The 25,460-nt window shown below is 48.3% G+C and overlaps 1 protein-coding gene across 1 annotated transcript; it reads right to left on the reverse strand.

Moving 5' to 3' along the window:
• Window positions 1–1,138: 1,138 nt before the first annotated feature.
• impa2 (inositol monophosphatase 2) lies at window positions 1,139–23,943 on the reverse strand. Its single transcript, XM_078398687.1, has 8 exons — window positions 23,773–23,943; window positions 13,810–13,943; window positions 12,447–12,551; window positions 7,642–7,687; window positions 5,516–5,624; window positions 4,910–5,018; window positions 2,722–2,873; window positions 1,139–1,609 (listed from the first exon to the last, which is right to left on the reverse strand). The coding sequence occupies exons 1-8, from the start codon at window positions 23,857–23,859 to the stop codon at window positions 1,467–1,469; spliced, it is 885 nt and encodes a 294-aa protein (XP_078254813.1). The 5' UTR covers window positions 23,860–23,943; the 3' UTR covers window positions 1,139–1,466.
• Window positions 23,944–25,460: the final 1,517 nt, after the last annotated feature.

The following is a 25,460-nucleotide window of genomic DNA, read 5'->3' on the forward strand; positions in this document are numbered from 1 at the left end:
CCCACCCCTAACTACAATCAGTCTGAAGAAGGGTCCCGACTCGAAACGTCACCTGTCCGCATTCTCCCAAGATGCTGTTGAACCCGCCGAGCTACTCCAGCACTTTGTGTCCTTTTGGGTAAACCAGCACCTGCGGTTCCTTGCTTCTACACAGAAAAGGGATAGTAGACCCGAGTCAGTCAGGCCACATCTACAGAGAGAGAGCAGAGTCCAATGAAGAACTTTTGACCTGAAATGTTAATTCTGTTTCTGCCTGAAATGTGATCTGGTCTGGTCTGGTCTACAATTGGAGACGCAGCCCCATAATTCCAGCTTGGTCCTACTGCCCAGGTGGAGTTTGCACACTCGGTTTCCTCGTGTGCTCCAGTTTCCTCTCACTTGCAGTCCATTGGGTTGTGGCTGGTGTAAATTGCTCTAATGCCAACGGCAGGTAGGCGATTCAGGGGGGAATTGATGGATGTGAGGAAATAGGTAGCAAGGACACACGCGGCATATAGCAGGGATATGAGGGGCAGCACGGTGGCGCAGCGGTAAAGCCGCCGCCTTACAGCGCCAGAGACCTGGGTTCGATCCTGACTAAGGGTGCTGTCTGTATGGAGTTTGTACGTTCTCCCCGTGATCTACATGGGTTTTTTTCTGGGGGCTCCGGTTTCCTCCCACACTCCAAAGACGTACAGGTTTGTAGGTTAATTGGCTTCTGTAAATTGTCCCTAGTGTGTAGGATAGTGATAGTGTACGGGGTGATCGTTGTTCGGCGCGGACTCAGTGGGCCGAAGGGCCCGTTTCCAAGCTGTAACTCTATTGTCCAAAGTGGGCGAACAGGTCTGATGGGAAGCAGCATAGACCTGATGGGCCAAGTGGTCGCCCAGGTTGTACGAAAATATGAAAATATATCAAATATTTAAAGAATATTCAGCTCTCTAGGTAATTGCAGCACATGTGTAAGTTTTCTCTGTCTGATGGTCTCCATCAAGGACATCTTCAGCATAAATGTCCCGGCGTTGGCTGGAACTCGGCAGCTCGGGCAAATCACCAATTTTACGCCCTGTTCAATTTAATGTTCACCGACAAACTGCCCAACCCCCTGGTCTCTCGACCTCCCCGCTCCCTACCCCCCCCCCCCCCCCCCCCTCACCTCATCCACCCCTACCAGGTTAAAATTACTCGTTCCGTGAGAAGAAATTAATCGCCAGTCTCTGGTGCTAAAAACGTGCAAGTTAGTTTGGTTGAAGTTTGACGGAGCTAAATATGTAGGAGTGTGGGGCTTCCAGCCGACTCGTGCCACCAAGCAAGGATGAACTTCTTCCCCCATGTAATGGCCAATTAAACTAGTACAACCCTTATTACAGAGGTCGCCGGAGTCCGCAGGCTTCATTGACAGCGGCCGACCCATTAAACGGTCAACAGTTTTCACCCGGCACCAGCGTGTTAGTCGGACGGTGGTTTCACTACCGACGCCATCGTCTTTATTTGGATCGGGAGTCGATGGCTTCTTCCATGACGTCATCCCGCTCGTAAGCCACCGGCTCCAGTTCCCGGGCAATCCGTTGTGCCAACTGGGAAGTGCCGGCGGCCACCACCCGACGGGACATGAGGTCCAGAGGTCCACCTGGAAGCAGGAGAGACACACAGCTGAGGGAAGGTCGGCCTCCAAGCGGCCTGCGCCCAGCACCTGCAGGTCCTTGTGTAATCAAAAACAAACTGCAGATGCTGGTTTGTACCAAAGATAGTCACAGAGTGCTGGAGTAACTCAGCGGGTCAGGCAGCATCTCTGGAGAACATGAATAGGTAACGTTTCGGGTCGGGACCCCAGACGGATCATAAAAGGGGTTGAAAAGCAGAAGAAAAAAAGAATTGGGTGACAAAATCTGGCAGATGGACACAAAATACTGGAGTAACTCAGCACCTGGGTCAGGCAGCACCTGTGGAGAACGTAGGTGACATTCCGGGTCAGAAACTTTCTCTGGGTTCCAATCCGAAACGTCACCCATTCCTTTCTCCAAAGATGCTGCCTGACCCTGAGTTACTCCAGCATTTTGTGTCTAACTTCAGTGTAAACCAGCATCTGCAGTTCCTTCCTACACATGTGATAGACGGATGCAGGTGAAGGTGGGAGAGGGTTGATTGGCAGATGGGTGGACAAAGGCCAGAGATAAATAGAAGATAAAAGGGTGTCAGGTAAGGAGAGAAGAGGAGTGAATTGCAAAGCCAACTGAGTGATACAGGTGGAAGGGGAGAGGTGTGGGGAGGGGATTTGGGGGAAGGATGGGTGGAATAGTGGAAGAAAAAAGCCTAGATAGAGTGGTTGTGGAGAGGATGTTTCCACTAGTGGGAGGATCTAGGACCGGAGGCCACAGCTTCAGAATAAAAGGACGCACCTTTAGAAAGGAGTTGACGAGGAGTTTCTTTCATCAGAGGGTGGTGAATCTGTGGAATTCATTGCCACATGCGGCTGTGGAGGCCATCAATAGACATTTTCAAGGCGGAGATGGACAGATTCTTGATTAGTAAGGGCTTCAGGAGTTATTGGGAGGAGAATGGGGTTGAGAAGGAAAGACATGTCAGCCATGATTGAATGGCGAAGTAGACTTGATGGGCCGAATGGCCTAATTCTGCTCCTAGAACTCATGAACTGGGAGGTGGCATAGGAAAGCGAGAGGGGGAGGGGGGACGGGGGGGTGTTCTTTAAAATGGGAGTATTTAGTTGCCAACGGTTCCTACCTGCTGTGTCGATCAGGATGCCGCCGGCCTCCCTGACTATCACCGCGGCAGCTGCCATATCCCAGCAGTGCAGGCCAAACTGGTAGAAGGCCTCCACGTCTCCCGTGGCAACGTGGCACAGGTCGAGGGCAGCGCTTCCTATGATCCTGATCCTGGAGGAAGCAACGGAGCCAAATCACTCAACGTCCGTCCGGGATGGAGCCGACCACCTCCACGACATCCCACCCACCACCCCATGGTGCTTCCACACTGCACCATGTGGCATATACAAGGTGCACTTAGTTCAGTTTGCAGATTAAGCGTGGAAACAGACCCTTCGGCTCGACCAGCGAGCACCTGGTTAACGAGCACTACCCTGCACACACTAGGGACAATTTACAATTTTTACAGACGGCAATTAACCTGCAAAACGTGCACATCTTCGGAATGTGTGGGGTTGATTAGCACGGGTGTCAGGGGTTATGGGGAGAAGACAGGGGAATGGGATTGAGAGGGAAAGGTAGATCAGCCGTGGTTGAATGGCAGAGTAGCCGGGGGAGTGTTGGGGTGGGAGGGAGAGGAAAGCTGGAAGAGAGGTGGGAGGCAGAACAAAGCCAGGCAAGTGTTGAGTGGAGAAACAAAGCACTGCAGATGCTGGTTAATACACAAAAGGTCACAAAGTGCTGGAGTGACTCGTATGACGAGCGTTTCGCGGCACTGGGCCGGTACTCGCTGGAGTTTAGAAGCATGAGCGGGGACCGCATCGAAACTTACCAAATAGTGAAAGTCCTGGACAGAGTGGATGTGGAGAGGATGTTTCCACTAGTGGGAGAGTCTAGGATCAGAGGCCACAGCCTCAGAATAAAAGGACGCACCTTTAGAAAGGAGATGAGGAGGAATTTCTTTAGTCAGAGGGTGGTGAATCTGTGGAATTCATTGTCACAGAAGGCTGTGGTGGCCAAGTCAATGGGTATTTTTTAAGGCGGAGAAGGACAGATTCTTGGTGTTAAGGTTTATGGGGAGAAGGCAGGAGAATGGAATTGAGAGGGAAAGACAGATCAGCCATGTTTGAATGGTGGAGTAGACTTGATGGGCTGAAAGGCTCCTTCGACATGGATTAGCTCAGCGGGTCAGACAGCATCTCTGATGAACATGAGTATGTGACCTGTCAGGTTGAGACCCCTTTTTAAACCAAATAGGTGGATACAGATGAGGGGAGGGTCTGATCGGCAGATGGGTGGACGAAGGCTAGAGATGAAACGGAGACAAAAGGGGGTCAGATAACGAGAGGAATGAAATGTAAAACCAGAGGGGCAGGGGGAAAAGGGGTGGGGTGGTGGCAGAAATGGTGTACACCAGGGAGGGGGGGGGGGTGCAAAGGAAAGAGAGAGCAGGCAAGGGGGCAGTAGGCAGATTACTTAAACTTATAGAATTCAAGTCCCTGGAACTCCCAAGCCACCAGCACAGTGATTCAAGGAGAAGCCATCATTACATCCTCAAGGAGTGATTGAGGACAGGAAATTAGCTTAGCTTTGCTTCATTCATTATTGTCACGTGAATCGAGGTACACTGAAAAGCTTTTTGTTGAGCGCTATCCAGTCAGTGAAAAGACTATACGTGATTACAATCACGTTGTCCACAGTGTACAGTTGTAGGATAAAGGGTACAACATTTTGTGGTAAGATAAAGTCCAATAAAGACAGATTAAAGATAGCATATAGGTCTCCAATGAGGTAGATGGGAGGTCAGGACTGCTCTCCAGTTGGTGGTAGGACAGTTCAGTTGCCTGATAACAGCTGGGAAGAAACTGTCCCTGAATTTGGAGGTGTGCTTTTTCAAACCTCTGTACCTCTTGTCTGATGGGAGAGGGGAGAAGAGGGAGTGACCGGGGTGAGACAGGTCCTTGATTATGCTGGTGGCCTTGCCGAGGCAGCGTGAGGTGTAGATGGAGTCAATGGAAGGAAGGCAGACACAAAAGGCTGGAGTAACTCAGCGGGACCGGCAGCATCTCTGGAGCGAAGGAATAGGTGATGTTTCAGGTCGAGATCCTTCTTCAAACAGAAGGAAGGTTGGTTTGCGTGATGGTATGTGCTCATTAAAAATTAACATCAGCATCAACCGTAAATAACCATATATTTAGTCAACACGAATATTCAGCCTTTGATATTTTAATAATGACATTGGATTAGCAGAGTTTAGTTCTCCTTACCCATGTGCCTGTACTGAGATCAGCCTCTCCATATTGTTGAACAGCATCCTGACTGCCCTAGGTTCTCGAATTGACCCAAGTTCGGTTAAAATCAGAGCTTTCGATATATCTGGAACATAAAACAACATTCAGTGCATCAACACCAGCCCCAATCATCAGCAGGATTGGCTGCAATGTGCTCCGGGGTCTCACCACACCACAATCATGGAATCATCCAATTGCACACTATTAGTCTTGGAGATATAGCGTGCAAACAGGCCCTGTGGCCCCCCCACCCCTGAGTCCTTGCCGACCAGTGATCACCCCGTGCACTAGTTCTATGTTATCCCACTTTCCCATCCTACGACACGACATGAGAGGCAATTTACAGAGGCCCAATTAACCTGCAAACCCGCACATCTTTGGGATGTGGGAGGAAACCGGAGCACCCTGTTAAGACAGCCATTCCCTGGGGGGAGGGGGAGAAGGAAATCAGGCACATTACTAATCTAATTTTTTTTTTTTAAACGCAGAATGTGATGAAAGCCTGGAACGCACTGCTAGGGGGTGGTGGGGGAGGCAGATACGATAGTAGTGGCGTTTAAGAGACTTTAATAGTTAACGGACCTTGTTGTTTGGATGCTTGCAGTTTCTGTCCATTACAGAATGCTCCGTGACCTCTTCTGCCCGTGTACAGCTTCTCTTCAACGCAGTTATAGATTATGCCCAGCTCAAGCTGCCGATGTACAATGAAGGAAAATGAACAAAAAAACAGACACAAGGTGAACAAAATACAGAATACAACTAAGCCCAGGGAAGATGGGAGAGAAACTGGACTTCAACAGAATTGTGCCCTGATCTGAAATTTCTTTTACTTTGATTTCATTGACAAAATAAATTGGCCTATTTTGCAGAGCAATGTAAACCAATTCCATCGAAAAGTGATTGCATGGAATATAGACAATAGGTGCAGGAGTAGGCCATTCGGCCCTTTGAGATGATCATGGCTGATCATCTAAAATCAGTACCCTGTTCCTGCTTTTCCCCCCATATCCCTTGATTCCTATAGCCCCAAGAGCTAAATCTAACTCTTTCTTGAAAACATCCAGTGAATTGGCCTCCACTGCCTTCTGTGGCAGAGAATTCCACCGATTCGCAACTTTCTGGGTCTGTAACTTTGTCGGCACCAGAAAACACGGCGTCTCTTGTGTACTGCCTTGGTGAGGTCTGCTGCATGATTTCACCGGGTTGTCCATGAGTTATAGGAGCAGAATTAGGTCATTCGGCCCTTCAAGTCTACTCCGCTATTCAATCATGCCTGATCGATCTTTCCCTCTTAACCCCATTCTCCTGCCTTCTCCCCACAAGCCCTGACACTTTGTCAATCTCCGTCTTAAAAGTGTAACGGAGGTCGCTGGTCGGCATGGACTAGGTGGACCGAAGCCGTGTCTCACACACAGAAGTGGTCCACTTTCGCCACGTGGTGGACATTGTCAGAGTAATGCCCGCAGTTCATACGTGTGGCAAAGAAACCTGAGCTTTCAGTGTTGCACCAGGGATTTTTTGTCGGCCATTTTCTCAGCTCTAGGGACGTGTAGGACAGAAACAAGCCCTTCAGCCCAACTCCCCCATGCCCACCAAGATGCCCCATCTAAGCTACTCCCATTTGTCTGTGGTTTGGCCAAAATCCCTCTAAACCTTTCCAATTTTAGTAACCGTATAAGGGTCTTTTAAATGCTGTTTTGGTCCTGGCCTCAACTATCTCCTCCGGCAGCACGTTCCATACACCCACCAGCCTCTGAGCCATAAAGGGCTGAAAGCTCCAACTCTACAACAGCCTTGAATAAATCACAATCTCACACCAACACCAGCTCCTGAAGCCTCAGTGTGTGTAGCCCCGTGGCCCAGTGGTGACAGCAGCTGCCTCACAGCTCCAGGGTCTTGGGTTCTACCCCCACTCTGACACCACTCCCCAGCTCAAGAGGCAAGAATGTTCAAAGCTGGGTACACGTGACAATAAAGTGAACTCAAATCTGTTTATTAGCTGATCTTGGGCACGATGGAAAAGGTGGCAATTAATAGCTTGCAGGACAACCAATGGTTCCTTGACCACTCCCCCAGCCTCACCAACTTCGGTTTAGATTTAGATTTAGAGATACATCGCAGAAACAGGCCCTTCGGCCCACCGGGTCCGCGCCGCCCAGCGATCCCCGCACACTAACACTATCCTACACCCACTAGGGACAATTTTTACATTTGCCCAGCCAATTAACCTATAAACCTGTACGTCTTTGGAGTGTGGGAGGAAACCGAAGATCTCAGAGAAAGCCCACGCAGGTCACGGGGAGAACGTACAAACTCCGTACAGACGGTGCCCGTAGTCAGGATCAAATTTGAGTCTCCGGCGCTGCATTCGCTGTAAGGCAGCAACTCTACCGCTGCGCCACCGTGCCGGTAGGTTAATTCAGTGGACCGGAACAAGAGAAATCTGGGCACGGGCAATGGAACCCAGGAAACGGTTAACTCTTCAGGATAGGTGTGGCACGGTGGCGCAGTGGTAGCGTTGCTGCCTTACAGCGCCAGAGACCTGACTACGGGTGCTATCAGCACGTAGTTTGTACATTCTCCCCGCGACATGCGTGGGTTTTCTCCGTGTGCTCCGGTTTCCTCGCACACTCCAAAGACATGCAGTTTTGTAGGCTAACTGGTTTGGTAAAATTGTAAATTTTAGAGATCCCCGTGTTATTTGTTACCTCTTTGTTGACAGCCAGTCCAATCGACACTGCCACCACTGGGGCTCTGAAAGAGAGAGAGACAAGTGTCAAAATTCCATCATAACTGCTTACAGTGCAGTTAGAAACCAGAGGGACACAAGGAACTGAATGTGCTGGCTTACAAAACAAAAGACACAAAAGTGCTGGATTAACTCAGCATCTCTGGACCGCGTCAGTTTTCTCCGGGTGCTCCGGTTTCTTCCCACACTCCAAAGGACATACAGGTTTGTAGGTTAATTGGCCTCGGTAAAATTGTAAATTGTCCCTGATGTGTAGGATAGTGCTAGTGTAAAGAGTTGATCGTTGGTCAACTTGGACTGGGTGGGCAGAAGGGCCTATTTCCATGTTGCATCCCTAACCTAAACTTCCAGCCAGTTTCTTCAAATCTCCTCGAGCATTTCTCCACATTACTTCAGACATTGAGGGGGAACCTCATTGAAACTTACTGAATAGTGAAAGGCCTGAATAGAGCGGTGGATGTTTCCACTTGTGGGAGAGTCTAGGACCAGAGGCCACAGCCTCAGAATAAAAGGACGTACCTTTAGAAAGGAGATGAGGAGGAATTTCTTGAGTCAGAGGGTGGTGAATCTGTGGAATTCATTGCCACAGACGGCTGTGGAGGCCAAGTCTACGGATATTTTTAAAGCGGATATTGACAGATTCTTGATTACAACGGGTGTCAGGGTTTATGGGGAGAAGGCAGGAGAATGGGTTTGAGGGGGAAAAGATAGATCAGCCATGATTGAATGGCAGAGTGGCTTGATGGGCCAAATGGCCAAATTCTGCTGCTAGAACTTGTGAACTTTGGTTTTGAATGTTTCAGTTTCCAAGGCTGACTGGAAATGGGTTCATGTTTCCACCTCAGAATTTACAGTGTGAAATTCTCAGTTCAGAATTTCATGGGTGCCAATAGACAAGAGACAATAGGTGCAGGAGTAGGCCATTCGGCCCTTCGAGCCAGCACCGCCATTCAATGTGATCATGGCTGATCATTCTCAATCAGTACCCCGGTCCTGCCTTCTCCCCATACCCCCTGACTCCGCTATCCTTAAGAGCTCTATCTAGCTCTCTCTTGGATGCATTCAGAGAATTGGCCTCCACTGTCTTCTGAGGCAGAGAATTCCACAGATTTACAACTCTCTGACTGAAAACGTTTTTCCTCATCTCCGTTCTAAATGGCCTACCCCTTATTCTTAAACTGTGGCCCCTTGTTCTGGACTCCCCCAACATTGGGAACATGTTTCCTGCCTCTAACGTGTCCAACCCCTTAATAATCTTATACGTTTCGATAAGATCCCCCCTCATCCTTCTAAATTCCAGTGTATACAAGCCTAGTCGCTCCAGTCTTTCAACATATGACAGTCCCGCCATTCTGGGAATTAACCTAGTGAACCTACGCTGCACGCCCTCAATAGCAAGAATATCCTTCCTCAAATTTGGAGACCAAAACTGCACACAGTACTCCAGGTGCGGTCTCACTAGGGCCCTGTACAACTGCAGAAGGACCTCTTTGCTCCTATACTCAACTCCTCTTGTTATGAAGGCCAACATTCCATTGGCTTTCTTCACTGCCTGCTGTACCTGCATGCTTCCTTTCAGTGACTGATGCACTAGGACACCCAATCTCATTGTACGTCCCCTTTCCTAACTCCTAATAAATGGCAGCCTTGTAGAATTTACACTTGAACGTAAGAAATGGACACAAGAGTGGGCTATTCGACCCGCTTCAGCCTGCTGTACCATTCAATGGGATCATGGCCGATCTTATACCTCAGAGTCACTTTCCTGCACTAATCCCTTATCCCTTGATTTCTTTAAATCCTAAAATCCTTATTCCACCCCCTATTTCTTCAAGAATGTTGTACGTGGTGGGGCTCAAAACGCACAGATCAATTTCTATTTGTGCGTGGGAAGAGCTGGTCAACATTGTGGGAGCTGGGAAAATAAAGAGAGAAAAGGTGTGGGTGGAAAGAAGTTAAAGGAAAAAAAAGAGAGATGTGCAAAGTTAAAAGAAGGCAAACAAAGATTTCCCAAAGTACTGGATCTCCCGGCTGCTCACCACTTTAACTGCCTTTCCCATTTCCATACTAACCCTCCTGTCCTGGGCCTTCTCCATTGTCAGAGTGAGTGAGGCCACACGCAAACTGGAGGAACAGCACCTCATATTCTGCTTGGGCAGCTTCCAACCCGACGGTATGAATATTGGATTCTCTAATTCTACAAACACTCTCCTGCCCTCCCTTTCCTGCACTAAAAGTCAGCTAACCAGTTTCACAGTTCACAACAATGTATCCCTCTGGTCATCAACCACACTGTCTCTAATCAACAATCAGTCCATTCGGGAACCTCCCTTCTGAAGTAGGGTCTCGACCCGAAACGTCACCCATTCCTTCTCTCCAGAGATGCTGCCTGTCCCGCTGAGTTACTCCAGCATTTTGTGATACCTCCCTGCCCGAGGTCATCCGTTGAAGCCCTGATTTGTCGTGGTCTTTTCTTGCTTCCAGTTTCACCCCACCCCCCCACCACACAATCAGTCTGAAGAAGGGTCCCTACCCAAAATGTCACCTGTCCATTTTCTCCAGAGGTGCTGCTTGACCCAATGAATTACTCCAGCACTTTGTGTCTATCTTTGGTTAAAAAAAAAACAGCATCTGCTGTTCCTTTTAATTACAATTTGCCAAAGTAGTTAGGCTAGAGTAGTTCATCGGGATGCATTACAGCGTGGTTTGGTAACAACTCCATCCAAGACCGAGAGACGTTGCAGAGAATGGTGAACGCAGCCCAGACCATCACGCAAACCAACCTCCGCTCCAATGACTCCATCTACACTACACGCTGCCTCGTTATGGCCACCAGCACAATCAAGGACCAGGCTCACCCTCTTCTCCCATGAGGCAAGAGGTACACACGTGTGAAAACGCTCACCTCCAGATTCAGGGGCAGTTTCTTCCCAGCTGATATCAGGCACCTGAACCACCCTACCAACAACTAGAGAGCCGTCGTGAGCACCTATCTACCTCTTTAAAAAAAAACCTCAGACTATCTTTAATCAGACTTCTCTCCTCAGACTGTGTTGCCAGGATTCAAACAAGCAACTGCCAACCTCAGTGAGAGAGAATCAGACTTAATCAGAATTTAGAAGGATGAGAGGGGATCTTATCGAAACGTATAAGATTATTAAGGGGTTGGACATGTTAGAGGCAGGAAACATGTTCCCAATGTTGGGGGAGTCCAGAACCAGGGGCCACAGTTTAAGAATAAGGGGTAAGCCATTTAGAACAGAGATGAGGAAAAACTTTTTTAGTCAGAGAGTTGTGAATCTGTGGAATTCTCTGCCTCAGAGGGCAGTGGAGGCCAATTCTCTGAATACATTCAAGAGAGAGCTAGATAGAGCTCTTAAGGATAGCAGAGTCAGGGGGTATGGGGAGAAAGCAGGAACGGGGTACTGATTGAGAATGATCAGCCATGATCACATTGAATGGCGGTGCTGGCTCGAAGGGCCGAATGGCCTACTCCTGCACCTATTGTCTATTGTCTATTGTCAGACCTTACCTTGCACTAAACGTTATTCCCTTTATCCCGTATCTGTACACTGTGGACGGCTTGATTGTAATCATGTATAGTCTTTCTCCTGACTGGTTAGCGCCCAACAAAAAAGCTTTTCACTGCACCTCAGTACATGTGCCAATAAACTAAACTAAACCAGAGGGACTTCTCTCCTCAGACTGTGTTGCCAGGATTCAAACAAGCAACTGCCAACCTCAGTGAGAGAGAATCAAAGAGCAGCTGTGACATTTGGGAGTAAAACCCGTTGCCTGGCCGTTTGCACAACAAGCTTGCTTCAGACCTGTGCATGATTGAGTAATACCAACATAAATGATGAAATCCCCCACTCCCTCTTTAAAAGAAACAGAGTTCAGGCCAACCTTCACCAGAGCCTCTAATATGTGGCTAAGGCCCCATCAGTGTGCTCCTCTAATGTCAGGGCACATGGCTTCCAAACCACAGAACAACATCATGTTGGAGCTAGCAGAGACGATAGAGAACAGTGCAGCACAGGAACAGGCCCTTCGGCCCACATTATCCGTGCCAATTAAAGCACGGGCAGCAGGGGGGCGCAGTGGTAGAGTTGCTGCCTTACAGCACAAGACACGCAGGTTTGATCCTGACCACGGGCGCCGTCTGTGTGGAGTTTGTACGTTCTCTCTGTGGCCACGTGGGTTTTCTCCGTGTGCTCTGGTTTCCTCCCACACTTCAAAGGTTTGTTGGGTAATTGGCTTCGGCAAATTGTAAAATTGTCCCCAGTGCTTAAGATAGTGCTCGTGTACGGACGGGGTGATCGCTGGTCAGTGTGGAATCGGTGGGCCGAAGGGCCCGTTTCTACGCTGTATCTCTAAACTAAACTAAAGCCCCACCCGGCCATTCTTTCCCCATGATCATACTGCCCCATCTCTGGCAACGTCACTATTAGTACTGAGGCAGCACAGTTCACACTAGTTCAATGTTAACCCACTTTCTCATCCACTCCCTGCACACATGCGACAATTTACAGAGGCCCAGTAACCTACAAACCAGCGTGTCTTTGGGGATGTGGGAGGAAACCGGAGCACCCGGAGGAAACCCAGGTGGCTGCAGAGAGAACGTGCAAACTCCACATGGGCAGCACCCGAGGTCAGGATCCAACCCGGGTCTCTGGCGCCGTGAAGCAGCAGCTCTACCAGCTGCACCACTGTTTCTTGGAGGAGAACGGATTGAAAATAAACTACTGGGGGCATGACTTTTACCCATGCACAAAGTTGCACGTCCCATCGATGGGGTCTATTATCCAGGTGGGATCGTCCGTCAGAATGCATTTGTCACCAGCTGCCACCGATTCTTCTGCAATGAACCTGCAACAAGAAGCAACGTGCAATTAAAGTTAGTCTTTGACCCTGTGTGGCAGCAGCTCTACCAGCTGTGCACTCATTATAAATGTGCTCGTTTCCCACCCCAAATATTGAGGCAAAGAAACCCATTGTAACCAGTGAAATTGTATTTGATCACCTGTCGTTGTTTTTTAACCTAAGTTTTTTTTAAACCTCACATTATTTGATTTTCAAGGAGATTCTTCCACTTGGTCCCACTTGCATATTTGCTGGTGATGAATAAAGTCCAGTTACCTCAACAATTCTAGTTAACAGATACTGTCTCTTCGGCCCACTGAGTCCACGCCCACCAGCAAACACCTGTACACAAGGGCGGCACTGTAGCGCAGCGGTAGAGTTGCTGCTTTACAGCGAATGCAGCGCCGGAGACTCAGGTTCGATCCTGACTACGGGTGCTGCACTGTAAGGAGTTTGTACGTTCTCCCCGTGACCTGCGTGGGTTTTCTCCGAGATCTTCGGTTTCCTCCCACACTCCAAAGACGTACAGGTATGTAGGTTAATTGACTGGGTAGATGTAAAAATTGTCCCTAGTGTGTGTAGGATAGTGTTAATGTGCGGGGATCGCTGGGCGGCGCGGACTTGGTGGGCCGAAAAGGCCTGTTTCCGCGCTGTATATATATGATATAAGTTCTATCCTTCACACTACTGACAATTTACAGGGACCAATTAACCTGCATCTTTGGGATGTGGGAGGAACCTGGTGCACCCGGAGAAAACCACGAGGTCACGGGGAGAACGTACGAATGAACTCCATACCGATAGCACCCATAGTTAGGATCGAACTCGGGTCTCTGGCGCTGCAAGGCCACCGTGCCGCCATTAATGATACAGCGTGGAAGCAGGCTGTGCACTCTGCCAGGGCTAACCATAACCACTGTACAGCCATAGTGTGACCAATGTGTTCCTTGTTGATCCACGTCCGATTATTCTTGAGGAGAAAAGGGACTGGTCGCTGGTTTAGAAAGAAAGACACATAGTGCTAGAATAACTCAGCGGGTCAGGCGGCGTCTCTGGAGAACACGGATAAGTGATGTTCTTCACACTCTGGTCCCGACCAAAAACGTCACCAAACCGTGTTCTTCAGAGATGCTGCCTGAATCGCTGAGTTACTCCAGCACTTTGTGCCCAATCATTCTCCACCGATAACCTTCATGTCGAGTGGGAAATGGTGGAAAAGGAGAAGATATGTTGAGCTTACAAATCCAATCCAACAGTCACTCACCTGTGTGAAGGAAACTTGGTGTGTAGAGTAGAGATGATGAGCTTTTCAACGAGCTGATCTGTTTCTGTGACGAGGTCTGCTGCTGAGGACTTTGTTTGCACTCGTTTTTCAATCTTTAATGCTTCCCTGATTATCTTAGAACAAAGAGAGAGGATGCATGAATGTCCCACCGACTCTTCACTCTGCGACAACTGCAGAATCGTACAGCGTGGAAACAGGCCCATCAGCCCAACTTGCCCACGCCGACCAACATGTCCCATCTACACCAGTCCCACCTACCCCTGCTTGACCCATATAAACCTCTAAACCTGTCCTCTCCATGTGCCTGTCTAAATGTTTCTTAAACGTTGTGATAGCACCTGCCTCAACAACCTCCTCCGGCAGCTCGTTCCATATACCCACCACCCTTTGTATAAAGAAAATACCCCTCAGATTCGTATTAAATTTTCCCCCTTAAATCTGGTCAAGAGATTGTACGTTTACACGTTCTACTCCTCTCACGATTTTGTACACCTCAATAAGATCACCCCCTAATTCTCCTGCACGCCAAGGAATAAAGTCCTAGCCTGTTCAACCTCTCCCTATATCTCAGGCCCCCAAGTCCTGGCAACATCCTTGCAAATCTTCTCTGCACCCTTTCCAGCTTGACAACATCTTTCCCATAACATGGTGCCCAAAACTGCACACAATACTCTAAACGTGACCTCACCAACAACTTATATAACTACAACATCTCCCAACTTCTTTACTCAATATTCTGACAGATGAAGGCCATTCTGACAAAAACTTTTTTGACCACTCTATTTACTATAACGCTACTTTCAAGGAAAATTGTCGCATTTACTTTCCTCCTTTCCACTTTGGAAATGCACCCAGAATCGTCGAATCACATGTGATAGCATCGTGGGTCGTACATCATGGACACAGGCCCTTTGGCCCATTGAGTCCTTGTTGACCATCAAGCATCCATTTTACATTCATCCCATTTTATTCACCATTTTACACCCATCCCATTTGCTACACACAATTGACAATCGACTGTGTAGAAAAGAGGTCATATAGCCTTTGTTGTTGTGCCTGATCTTTGTAGAACATTCCGGTTAATCCCATTTCCCCGCTTCTCCGATTTTTAGCTTCAAATAATTATTAAAAATTCCTTTTGTAAGTTACAATCGGACAGGTACATGGATAGGAAAGAATTTACTTTGGAGATACAGCATGGAAAACAGTTCCTTCGGCCCACCGGGTCCTCACCGGCCAGTACGCTAACACACTCCTGCACACGAGGGACAATTTTACCGAAGCCAATTAACCTGCAAACCTGTACATCTTTGGAGTGTGGGAGGAAACCGGAGCACCCGGAGAGAACCCTCAGGGACACCGTACAAATTCCGTACAGACAGCACCTGTAGTCAGGATCGAACCCAGGCAACAACTCCACCGCTGCACCACTCTAATGGTTTAGATAAGGGCCAAGGACAGGCAGGTGGGACGAGCGGAGATGGGACATCTCGGTTGGCATGTTTCTGTGCTGCATGGCAGCCAGCAATAAGGAAGGGATCCTCACAAGGACCAAAATATTCCCATAGAGAGTTCTTCCAAGAAGAAGACAATTCTTCACTGGCTTCAAAGCCTGACATTTAAGTCAAAAAGGAATAGTTTCTTATTGGAAACATGCCAATTATTTCAAGCCAAAACCACAAAGAATAACGCAAGAAGGGAACAACTGTGAAATGCAGATTGTCTGAAAGGGCTGGTGAAGATGACAGGGCATAATCTAATGTAAAAATAGCAGCAAATCTTATGCTGCTCATTATTTAGTTCAGTTTATTGTCACGTGTACCCATGTCTTATCATCTTATGATTCACAGCCATTCATTCACTCCCCCACCGACGCAGAGCAGTAGTAGTTTGTATAGTTTGCAGGATACACCGCAGCAACTCAACAAGATTCCTTTGACAGAAACCCTTCTAATCCCACAACCTCCACTACATAGTTTAGTTTAGAGATACAGCGCTGGAACAGGCCCTTCAGCCCACTGAATCCGTGCTGACCAGTGATCCCCATACATTAACACTATCCTACACACTAGGATCAATTTACAATTATACCAAGCCAATTATCCTACAAACCTGTACGTCTTTGGAGTGTGGGAGGAAACCGAAGACCCCAGAGAAAATCCACGCAGGTCACGGGAAGAACCTACTAACTTCGTATGGACAGCAGCCGCAGTCAGGATCGAACCCAGGTCTCTGGTGCTGTGAGGCAGCAACTCTACCGCTGGGTCACCGTGCTGCCCAATTTATGACCCTATTCCACAGTCATAGATCCGTGGAGTACAGAAACAGGCCCTTCGATCCAACTCGTCCATGCCACCGTGTTGCATCGTGTAGAAGGTCAAGGGCAGCAAAAATATGGGCAGACCATCACCTGGAAGCTGCCCCCCTCCAAGCCACAATTCCTCAACGTGAAAGTTCTTTACTCCACTTTCATTGTCGCCGGTTCAAAGTCCTGGACTCTCTACCTCGCAGCATGGCGGGTATCTCTATACCGCAAGGTCTGCTGCTGTTCAACAAAGTAGCTCACCACCGCCTCCTCATGGGCAGGTACATTTTTAGTTTTAGTTTTAGAGATACAGCGTGGGAACAGGCCCTTCGGCCCACCGGGTCCGCACCAGCAATCACTCGTACACTAGTTCCATCTTTAGCACTATCCTATACACCAGCGACAATTTACAGAAGCCAATTAACCTACAAACTTGCTCGTCTTTGGAAAGTAGGAGGAAACTGGAGCACCCAGTCACAGGTCTGGGTGGCATAGGCTGGATGACATCAGACTTTAGAAATCCAGCGTGGAAATGGCCCACTAACTCCAGGCCGACCAACGATCACACTAGCATTATCCTACACACTAGGGATCATTTACAATCTTACCCAAGCCAATTAACCTACTAACCTGTTTGTATTTAGAATGTGGAAGGAAACCGGAGCACCCGGAGAAAACCCACCTGGTCACAGGGAGAACGTACAAACTCCATACAGACAGCACCCATTGTCAGGATCAAATCCGAGTCTCTGGCGCTGTGAGGCAGCAGCTCTACTGCTGCGCCACTGTGCAGCACATTATGTGTGTAGGCTGATAAGAGTTGGCATCATGTTCGGCACAAATATTGTGGGCTGATGGGCCTGCCCCCTCCATCGACTCCTTTAAGTCCAGGCTCAAAACCTATTTCTACTCCCTAGCGTTTGAGGCCCTCTGAGGGGGCGCTGTGAATTGTTTATGTATGTGCTGTTATGTTTGTGTGCCATTGTTTGTTCGTTCTTAGTACCTGAACTGATGTACAGCACTTTGGTCAACGTGGGTTGTTTTTAAATGTGCTACACAAATAAAATTGACTTGACTTGAATTGACTTGACTTGTTCTTGTGCTGTACTGTTCTATATTTTGCCAGGCAAAGAAAAATGTACTTAATCAAAATTAATCAAAGTATTTCCTTGTTATCCTTCACCATAACACTGCAGGCGTGAACATGGGGGTGCCTGGGATTGTTCGGTCCCGCTTGCTTTGCTTAAATAGCCTGACAACTAAAACTACTGAACTATTAACTTCACCAACTGATAACTTCACAATGCAAGGAACAAACATCCCCATAGCTCCTTCGAAAGGATCAGGAAATAAAGAGTGGAGACACAAGGAATTGCAGATGCTGGAACCTTTGGAGCAAAACACAAAAGTGCTGGAGGAACTCAGCGGGTCAGGTAGCATTTGTGGAAGGAACGGACAGGCGAAGGAGGGTCCCGACCCAAAACGCCGCCTGTCCAATCCCTCTTCAGATGCTTAACCTGCTTAGTTCAATGGTGCTTCATTGTAAAACACGTGCAAACCACAGTGAAATTCCCGAGTCACCAGATTTGGCGCCATTTCTAAAGTTCCAAAGTCCGGTCTGCGAGCTCGGTCTTATGGAGCAGCGCCCAATCTAGGAGAGCCCCAGGCCCTCCAGCCATTGCCTCCATCTGGATCGTTCAGCAAACTGACGTCCCTCTTCACGCCCGGCCACCTTTGTGCACCAGGGGCGCCTCCCGGAGCCGAACTCGAGGGAGCTTAAGTTAAGCCCTCAGTTCACTTTCCTCCAGCGCTTTGTGGTCTGCTAAGGAAATAAACAGCGCAAGGACTGAGAAGGAAGTGCAAGTTGGAGCCTGCAAACTCATAAAGGAAGTCATCAACCCCGCCCTGGCTCTTTGCTGGAGTGATACAACTAATTGCACTATGCATTATGGGAAGAGAGACTAGCCAATCTCCCATCAACAACATCCATGTCCATAAGTGCCAAAGAAGAACTTCCTCATGGTGCCAAATCAAGCTGAATGGAAGTGCCTCAACAGACAGAGCTGGTACTGGTCATCGTAAAGCGACTCTCAAGAAGTGGGGTTACATAGACACTGAAGACGTCATCTGCATATGTGGCACTGAACCACAAACTATGGAGCACCTTTTGAGATGTCCTCTATCGGAGCGCGAATGCAAAGCTGAGGACCTCGTAGAGAACAATGATATCAGTTTTGGCTGAAACACATTATCTCGCATGTGTGGACACGATAAGAAGAACTCTCTCCCATAGCTCTGTAAATGTTCCTATCCAAGTTCTCCGGAGATGCTGCCTGACCCACTGAGTTACTCCAGCTATTTGTGTCCTTTCAAGAAAATTGTGATCTATCCTGACCAGAAACCTTGGATAAACTGGGTGATTCAAACTACGCTAAAGTCCACATACGAGGCTTTCAAGTAGGGTGATCTTGCACTGTACAAGAAGGTCAGTTATGATCTCCACAAATAAGTTTAAAAAAAAATCATTTCTGGAGATGTAGCGTGGAAACAGGCCCTTCGGCCTAGCGAGTCCACGCTGATCACCCGTATACTAGTTTTATGTTATCCAATTTTTACATCCTACACACTTAGGGCAATTTACGGAAGCCAATTAACCTACAAACCTGCACGTCTTTAGAACGTGGGAGGAAACCGGAGCACCCGGAGAAAACCCACAGGATCACGGGGAGAGTGGACAAACTCAGTACAGACAGCACCCGTAGTCATGATCAAACCCGGGCCCCCGGCACTGTAAGGCAGCGACTTTACCTCCGCGCCACCTTGCAACCCCATCCCAACAAGGCCATCAGGGATGCCAAGAGAGGATTTCAAAATAAGCTGGAGACTCAATTTAATCAAGTGGGTGTCAGGCAGCCGTGGCAGGGCCTGAATGCCAGGTTAAAATCTGAAGTCAGGGGGCGATCTCTGACAATGATGCTTGCTATTGAGGGCGTGCAGCGTAGGTTTACTAGGTTAATTCTCGGAATGGCGGGACTGTCGTATGTTGAAAGACTGGAGCGACTAGGCTTGTATACACTGGAATTTAGAAGGATGAGGATCTAATCGAAACATATAAGATTATTAAGGGGTTGGACACGTTAGAGGCAGGAAACATGTTCCCAATGTTGGGGGAGTCCAGAACCAGGAGCCACAATTTAAGAATAAGGGGTAGGCCCTTTAGAACGGAGATGAGGAAAAACTTTTTCAGTCAGAGAGTTGTAAATCTGGAATTCTCTGCCTCAGAAGGCAGTGGAGGCCAATTCTCTGAATGCATTCAAGAGAGAGCTAGATAGAGCTCTTAAGGATAACAGAGTCAGGGGGTATGGGGAGAAGGCAGGAACGGGGTACTGATTGAGAATGATCAGCCATGATCACATTGAATGGCGGTGCTGGCTCGAAGGGCCGAATGACCTACTCCTGCACCTATTGTCTATTGTCTATTGATGCATCTCCACATGATGATGTCAGTGCCTTTTACTTCCGTTCTGAAGAGGCAAATAAACTTCCCCCCATTTGGTCCATGCACCTTAAGGGCAGAAGTCAGGTGACAGACCTGGATGGAGTCCCTGCACCGTTTCTGAAATTGTGCATCAATAAACCAGCCAGTCTTTGCCGACATTTGGGGCGGCACGGTGGCACAGCAGAAGAGTTGCTGCCTCACAGCGCCAGAGACCCGGGTTCGATCCTGACTACGGGTGCTGTCTGTATGGAGTTTGTACGTTCTCCCCATAACCGCTGGGTTTCCTCCGGGTGGTCCGGTTTCCTCCCACACTCCAAAGATGGGCAAGGTTATAGGTTATTTTGGCTTCAGTTAAAAAAAAAAGTTAAATTGTCCCTAGTGTGTAGGATAGTGCAGTGTATGGGGATCGTTTATCTCTAAACTAAACTAAACATCTTCAACCTCTCACTTCCACACTCTACCGTCCCCATCTGTTTCAAGGAAACCTCCATCGGTCCAGTCCCCAAGAAAAATAAAGTGACATGTCTCAAAGACTGCCATCGAGCAACTCGAACATCCACCACAGAAAGTGCTTTTAAATGTTGGTAATGGCCCACATTATCCCCAACCTTTCGGATTGTCCAAATCTCCTGCACCGAATCCTTGCTGACCAGCGATCACACTAACACTGCCCGACACACTAAGGACAATTCACAATTTTTACTGCAGCTAAATTAACCTACAAACCTGTACATCTTTGGAGCGTGGGAGGAAACCGGAGCACCCGTGGAAAACCCACGCAGTCACGGGGAGAACGTACAAACGCCGTATAGGCAGCACCCGCAGTCAGGATCAAACCTGAGTCTCTGGCGCTGTAAGACAGCAACTCTCCAGCCGCGCCACCTCATAGGTCAACGGAGTACGCCATCTCTCTGGCACTACATTCAGTCCTGGATCACTTTGACAATAACAACCCACTTTAGAGAGCTATTCATTTAAATATAGCTCAGCCTTCAACATCAAGTAGTAGCGAATTATGAGCGTGGCTATGGGAACGTGGGTCTTTGATTATATTGGCCGCCTTTTTGAGGCAATGCCTCCGATATATTCCTTCGATGGTGGGGAGGTCACTATCCAACATGGACCAAGCAATGTCTACCACGTTCTCCAGTCCTCGCCATTTCTGGGTGTTCGGATTACTGAACCAGACCATGATGTAACCAGTCACTATGCTCCCTATCCACCTGTAGATGTTGGGGAGAGCATTTGGCAACATACCGAATCTGCTAAGTAAATAGGCGGGTGATGTGCTCGACCCAGGAGCAATCTTCAGAGACATGCACACCCAGAAGATGCGGGTAAATTGTTCCCCATGTTGCGGGAGTTCAGAACCATTGGACACAGTTTAGGAATAAGGGATAGGCCATGTAGGACTGAGATGAGGAAAAACATTTTCACCCAGAGTTGTGAATCTGTGGAATTCTCTGCCACAGAAGGCAGTGGAGGCCAATTCACTGGATGTTTTCAAGAGAGAGTTAGATTTAGCTCCTCGGGCTAATGGAATCAAGGAATATGGGGAAAAAGCAGGAACGGGGTACTGATTTTGGATGGTCAGCCATGATCATATTGAATGGCGGTGCTGGCTCGAAGGGCCAAATGGCCTACTCCTGCACCGATTTTCTATACGTCGTCACCGTAAGAACAGAGGAAAAAATAATATGTTGTTAAACAATTTGTACCCTGCACCCATTTATCCAACTCTGGCAACCATACCGTGTAATTAACATCGAACAAGGAAGTACAGCACAGGAACGGGCCCTTCGGCCTACAATTTCCATGTCGTACTCAATATCCCTCCATTCTCTGCACATTCATGCCCTTATCCAAAAGCCTCCACTGCCACCCCAGCAGTACGTTCCAGGCTCCCGCCACCCTCCGCAAAGAGAAATTGCCCTGAACATCGCCTTTAAACTTTGCGCCTTAAAATTATGCCCTCTAGTCTTTAACATTTCTTTCTTATAAGGCATCTAGACTCTCCTTAAATAGGCATGTATTATTTCTCAACTGCTCTGTGGGGCATGCAGCCTCACATTCAAACCACTAAGAGTGCAGGCTCACTCCTGCATTATTCGCTGTATTTTACTGGGAATTTTTTGACTGCCTCAACATGAAAGCATGTACATCTTCTCTGTAAAATCTTAAAACATCTAAACCCCAGCCACTCCTTGTCTTCCCCCCCCCCCTCCCCTCCCCTTCCATGCACACACACACATGCACACATCTGTGATCGTTTTGGAATTGTAAAAAAGTTTTTTCTTTATGAATTCCCACCACTAACTATCTACCTGGCTGAACACAATTGTGCAATTTCTCTTGCACAGAGTGTGGTGGACCGTGGGAGCCTAGAACACACTGCCAGGGGTGGTGGCGGAGGCAGGTACGATAGTCGCGTTGAAGAGGCTTTTAGATGGAGCATGGTGGGATATGCAGGCAGATGAGATCAGTTTAAGTTGGCATCACGATCGGCACCAACATTATGGGCCGAAGTTCCTGTGCTGTGTTGTTCTGCAGATCGAGACAAAATGCTGGACTAACTCAGCAGGTCAGGCAACATTCCTGGAGAAAAGGAATGGGTGACGTTCGGGTCGAGATCTTTCTTCAGAAAATCTTCAGAAGGATCTCGACCCGAAATGTCACCTACACCTTTTCTCTGGAGATGCTGCCTGACCCGCTGCGTTATTCCAGCATTTTGTGCCTATCTTTGGTGTAAACCAGCAATCTGCAGTTCCTTCCTCAGCACACTGTGTAGTTCTATGTTCTACAACTCATACTGTTCTCTTGTTAGGATGGGAAAGGTTTAGAGGGATATATATGGGCCAAACGCAGGCAGGTGGGACTGGTGTAGATGGGACATCTTGGTGGGCACGGGCAAGTTGGGCCGAAGGGCCCGTTTCCATGCTGTGTGACCCTGGGACTCTGACGAATAGTAGGATGAAAGACGTTCTTGCCTTAGAGGGAGTACAGAGAAGGTTCACCAGATTGATCCCTGGGATGGCAGGACTTTCATATGAAGAAAGACTGGATAGACTAGGCTTATACTCGCTGGAATTTAGAAGACTGAGGGGGGATCTTATAGAAACATATAAAATTCTTAAGGGGTTGGAGAGGCTAGAAGCGGGAAGATTGTTCCCGATGTTGGGGAAGTCCAGAACCAGGGGTCACAGCTTAAGGATAAGGGGGAAGTCTTTTAGGACCAAGATGAGAAAACATTTCTTCACACAGAGAGTGGTGAGTCTGTGGAATTCTCTGCCACAGAAGGTAGTTGAGGCCAGTTCATTGGCTATATTTAAGAGGGAGTTAGATGTGGCCCTTGTGGCTAAAGGGATCAGGGTGTATGGAGAGAAGGCAGGTACAGGTTACTGAGCTGGATGATCAGCCATGATCATATTGAATGGCGGTGCAGGCTCGAAGGGCCGAATGGCCTACTCCTGCACCTGTTTTCTATGTTTCTAAACCACCACCGATGTGATTTCATTTCTGTCGAGGCGGAGACTCTATTGCACGTCCCACATCATTGCAGTATGTGGTCTCAAGGTCCTGATGACATTCAGAAAGCGATCAAAGCAAGCAAGCAAGGCTCGCCCTGACAGACTGTAGGAGGAGGAACCAGCGTTGAAAGGCAAGCAGCTCCCTGCCGGAATGCCCTGCATATGCACGGTGTAGGTTGGGAGGGAAGGGTCTCGCAAGGAACAACAACACCCCACTTGGCTGTGACTGCAAAGATCGATATGACACAATAACGCAGCAGACAGTAGCTTTTGCAAACTCCCCATCCCCCCCCCCTTTTTTTCCGGCCTAGTAACCAGTTAATGCAAAGCTGCCTTTTAACATTATAATCAAATTTGTTGGTGTTTTTTCTTCTTTATTAGCAACCGACCAGAGCATTGGATTACAGCCAGCTTACATACAAGCATTCCTGTTTGCAAAATGCAAGGAAAACAGACTCCCCCTCCCCTCTCCCCTCTCCCCTCCCTGCTGCAAACTAGCAGAAAGTGGATGTGTCGCTGAATGTAAACTAATGCACGCATATCATGAGTTGGATAAGAGGCTTGTCCCACGGCATTGAGCTGCTGGGGCACCTGCCTGCCTGCACACTCACCTGGCCGGCGTCTAGCGCCACTTGCACGGCCGCTTGCAGGTATTCCTGCAGCGGCAGCTCGCAGCCCTTCTCCTCCGAACCTGCCATGCCCTGGTACCTCTGCTCCTCGACTCGACTGGGGCTTGACTGAGCCTGAGGATGGGTCGGTCTCTCTCTCTCTCTCTCAACACACACACACACTCTCTCTCTGCTGCTCCCTAGTGCAATCACTGTACAGCAAAACCACTCAACAGCAGCAGCTGCAGCAGCAGAAACAGCAACAACAACATTTATAGGAAGGAACTGCAGATGCTGGTTTCAACCTGAGATAGACACAAAATGCTGGAGTAACTCAGCGGGTCAGGCAGCATCTCTTCTCCGGAGAGAAGGAATGAGTGGCGTTTTGGGTTCTTCAGACTGAGAGCCAGGGAAAAGAGAAACGAGAGATACAGACGATGATGTAGAGAGATGTAGAACAAATGAATGAAAGATATTCAAAATAGGTAACAACGATAAAGGAAACAGGCCATTGTTAGCTGTTTGCTAGGTGAGAACGAAAAGCTGGTGTGACTGGGGAGGAGGGATGGAGAGAGAGAGGGAATGCAGGGGTTACTTGAAGTTAGAAGGTATCACAAAAAGCTGGAGTAACTCAGCGGGTCAGGCAGCATCTCAGGAGAGAAGGAATGGGTGACCTTTCGGGTCGAGACCCGAAACGTCACCCATTCCTTCTCTCCTGAGATGCTGCCTGACCCGCTGAGTTACTCCAGTTTTTGTGATACCACTGGGTGGTAAGCTGCCTAAGCAAAATGTGAGACGCTGTTCTTTCAATTTGTGTTCAGCCTCACTGACAATGGAGGAGGTCTATGACAGAAAGGCCACTGTGGGAATGGGAAGGGAAATTCAAGTGTTTAGAAAGCGGGAGATCAGGTAGGTTCAGGCGGAGTGTGCAAAGGTTTTCAGCAAAACGATCGCCGAGTCCATGTTTGGTCTCGCCGATGTACGAGTCCACATCTTAAACAATAGATAGAGTAGATGAGGTTGGACGAGGTGCAAGTGAACCTCTGCCTAACTAGAAAAGACTGCCAGGATCCCTGGACAGAGTCGAGGGAGGAGGTACAGGGACAGGTGTTGCATCCCCTGTGGTTGCAGGGGAAGGTATCTGGGGAGGGGGTGGTTTGGGTGGGAAGGGATGAGTTAACCAGGGAATTGCGGAGGGAACGGTCTCTTTGGAAAGCAGAAAGGTGTGGAGATGGGAAGATGTGACTAATGGTGGGATCCCGTTGGAGGTGGTGAATATCTTTAATTTTTGCATATCTTTCATTCATTTGTTCTATATCTCTCTACGTCATCGTCTATACCTCTCGTTTCCCTTTCACGTGTCTTTCAGTCTGAAGAAGGGTCTCGACCCGAGACGTCACTCATTTCTTCTCTCCAGAGATGCTGCCTGTCCCGCTGAGTTACTCCAGCACTTTATGTCTATCTCAGCAACAACAACATTCATTGACATAGCACCTTCTGTGCAAGTATCCCCAGGTGAGTTATTAGAAACTAAGAACTGCAGATGCTGGTTAATACACAAAATGACACAAAGTGCTGAAGTAACTCGGCAGGTCAGGCAGCATTACACCCAGCACATTATGTCTTTTGTTTTGTACGTCATCTAACCATGTTCTCCACAGATGCTGCCTGACCCTGCTGAGCTACTCCAG

Source organism: Rhinoraja longicauda, chromosome 4 (genome assembly GCF_053455715.1).
Source record: "Rhinoraja longicauda isolate Sanriku21f chromosome 4, sRhiLon1.1, whole genome shotgun sequence".
Lineage (NCBI taxonomy): Eukaryota > Metazoa > Chordata > Chondrichthyes > Rajiformes > Arhynchobatidae > Rhinoraja > Rhinoraja longicauda.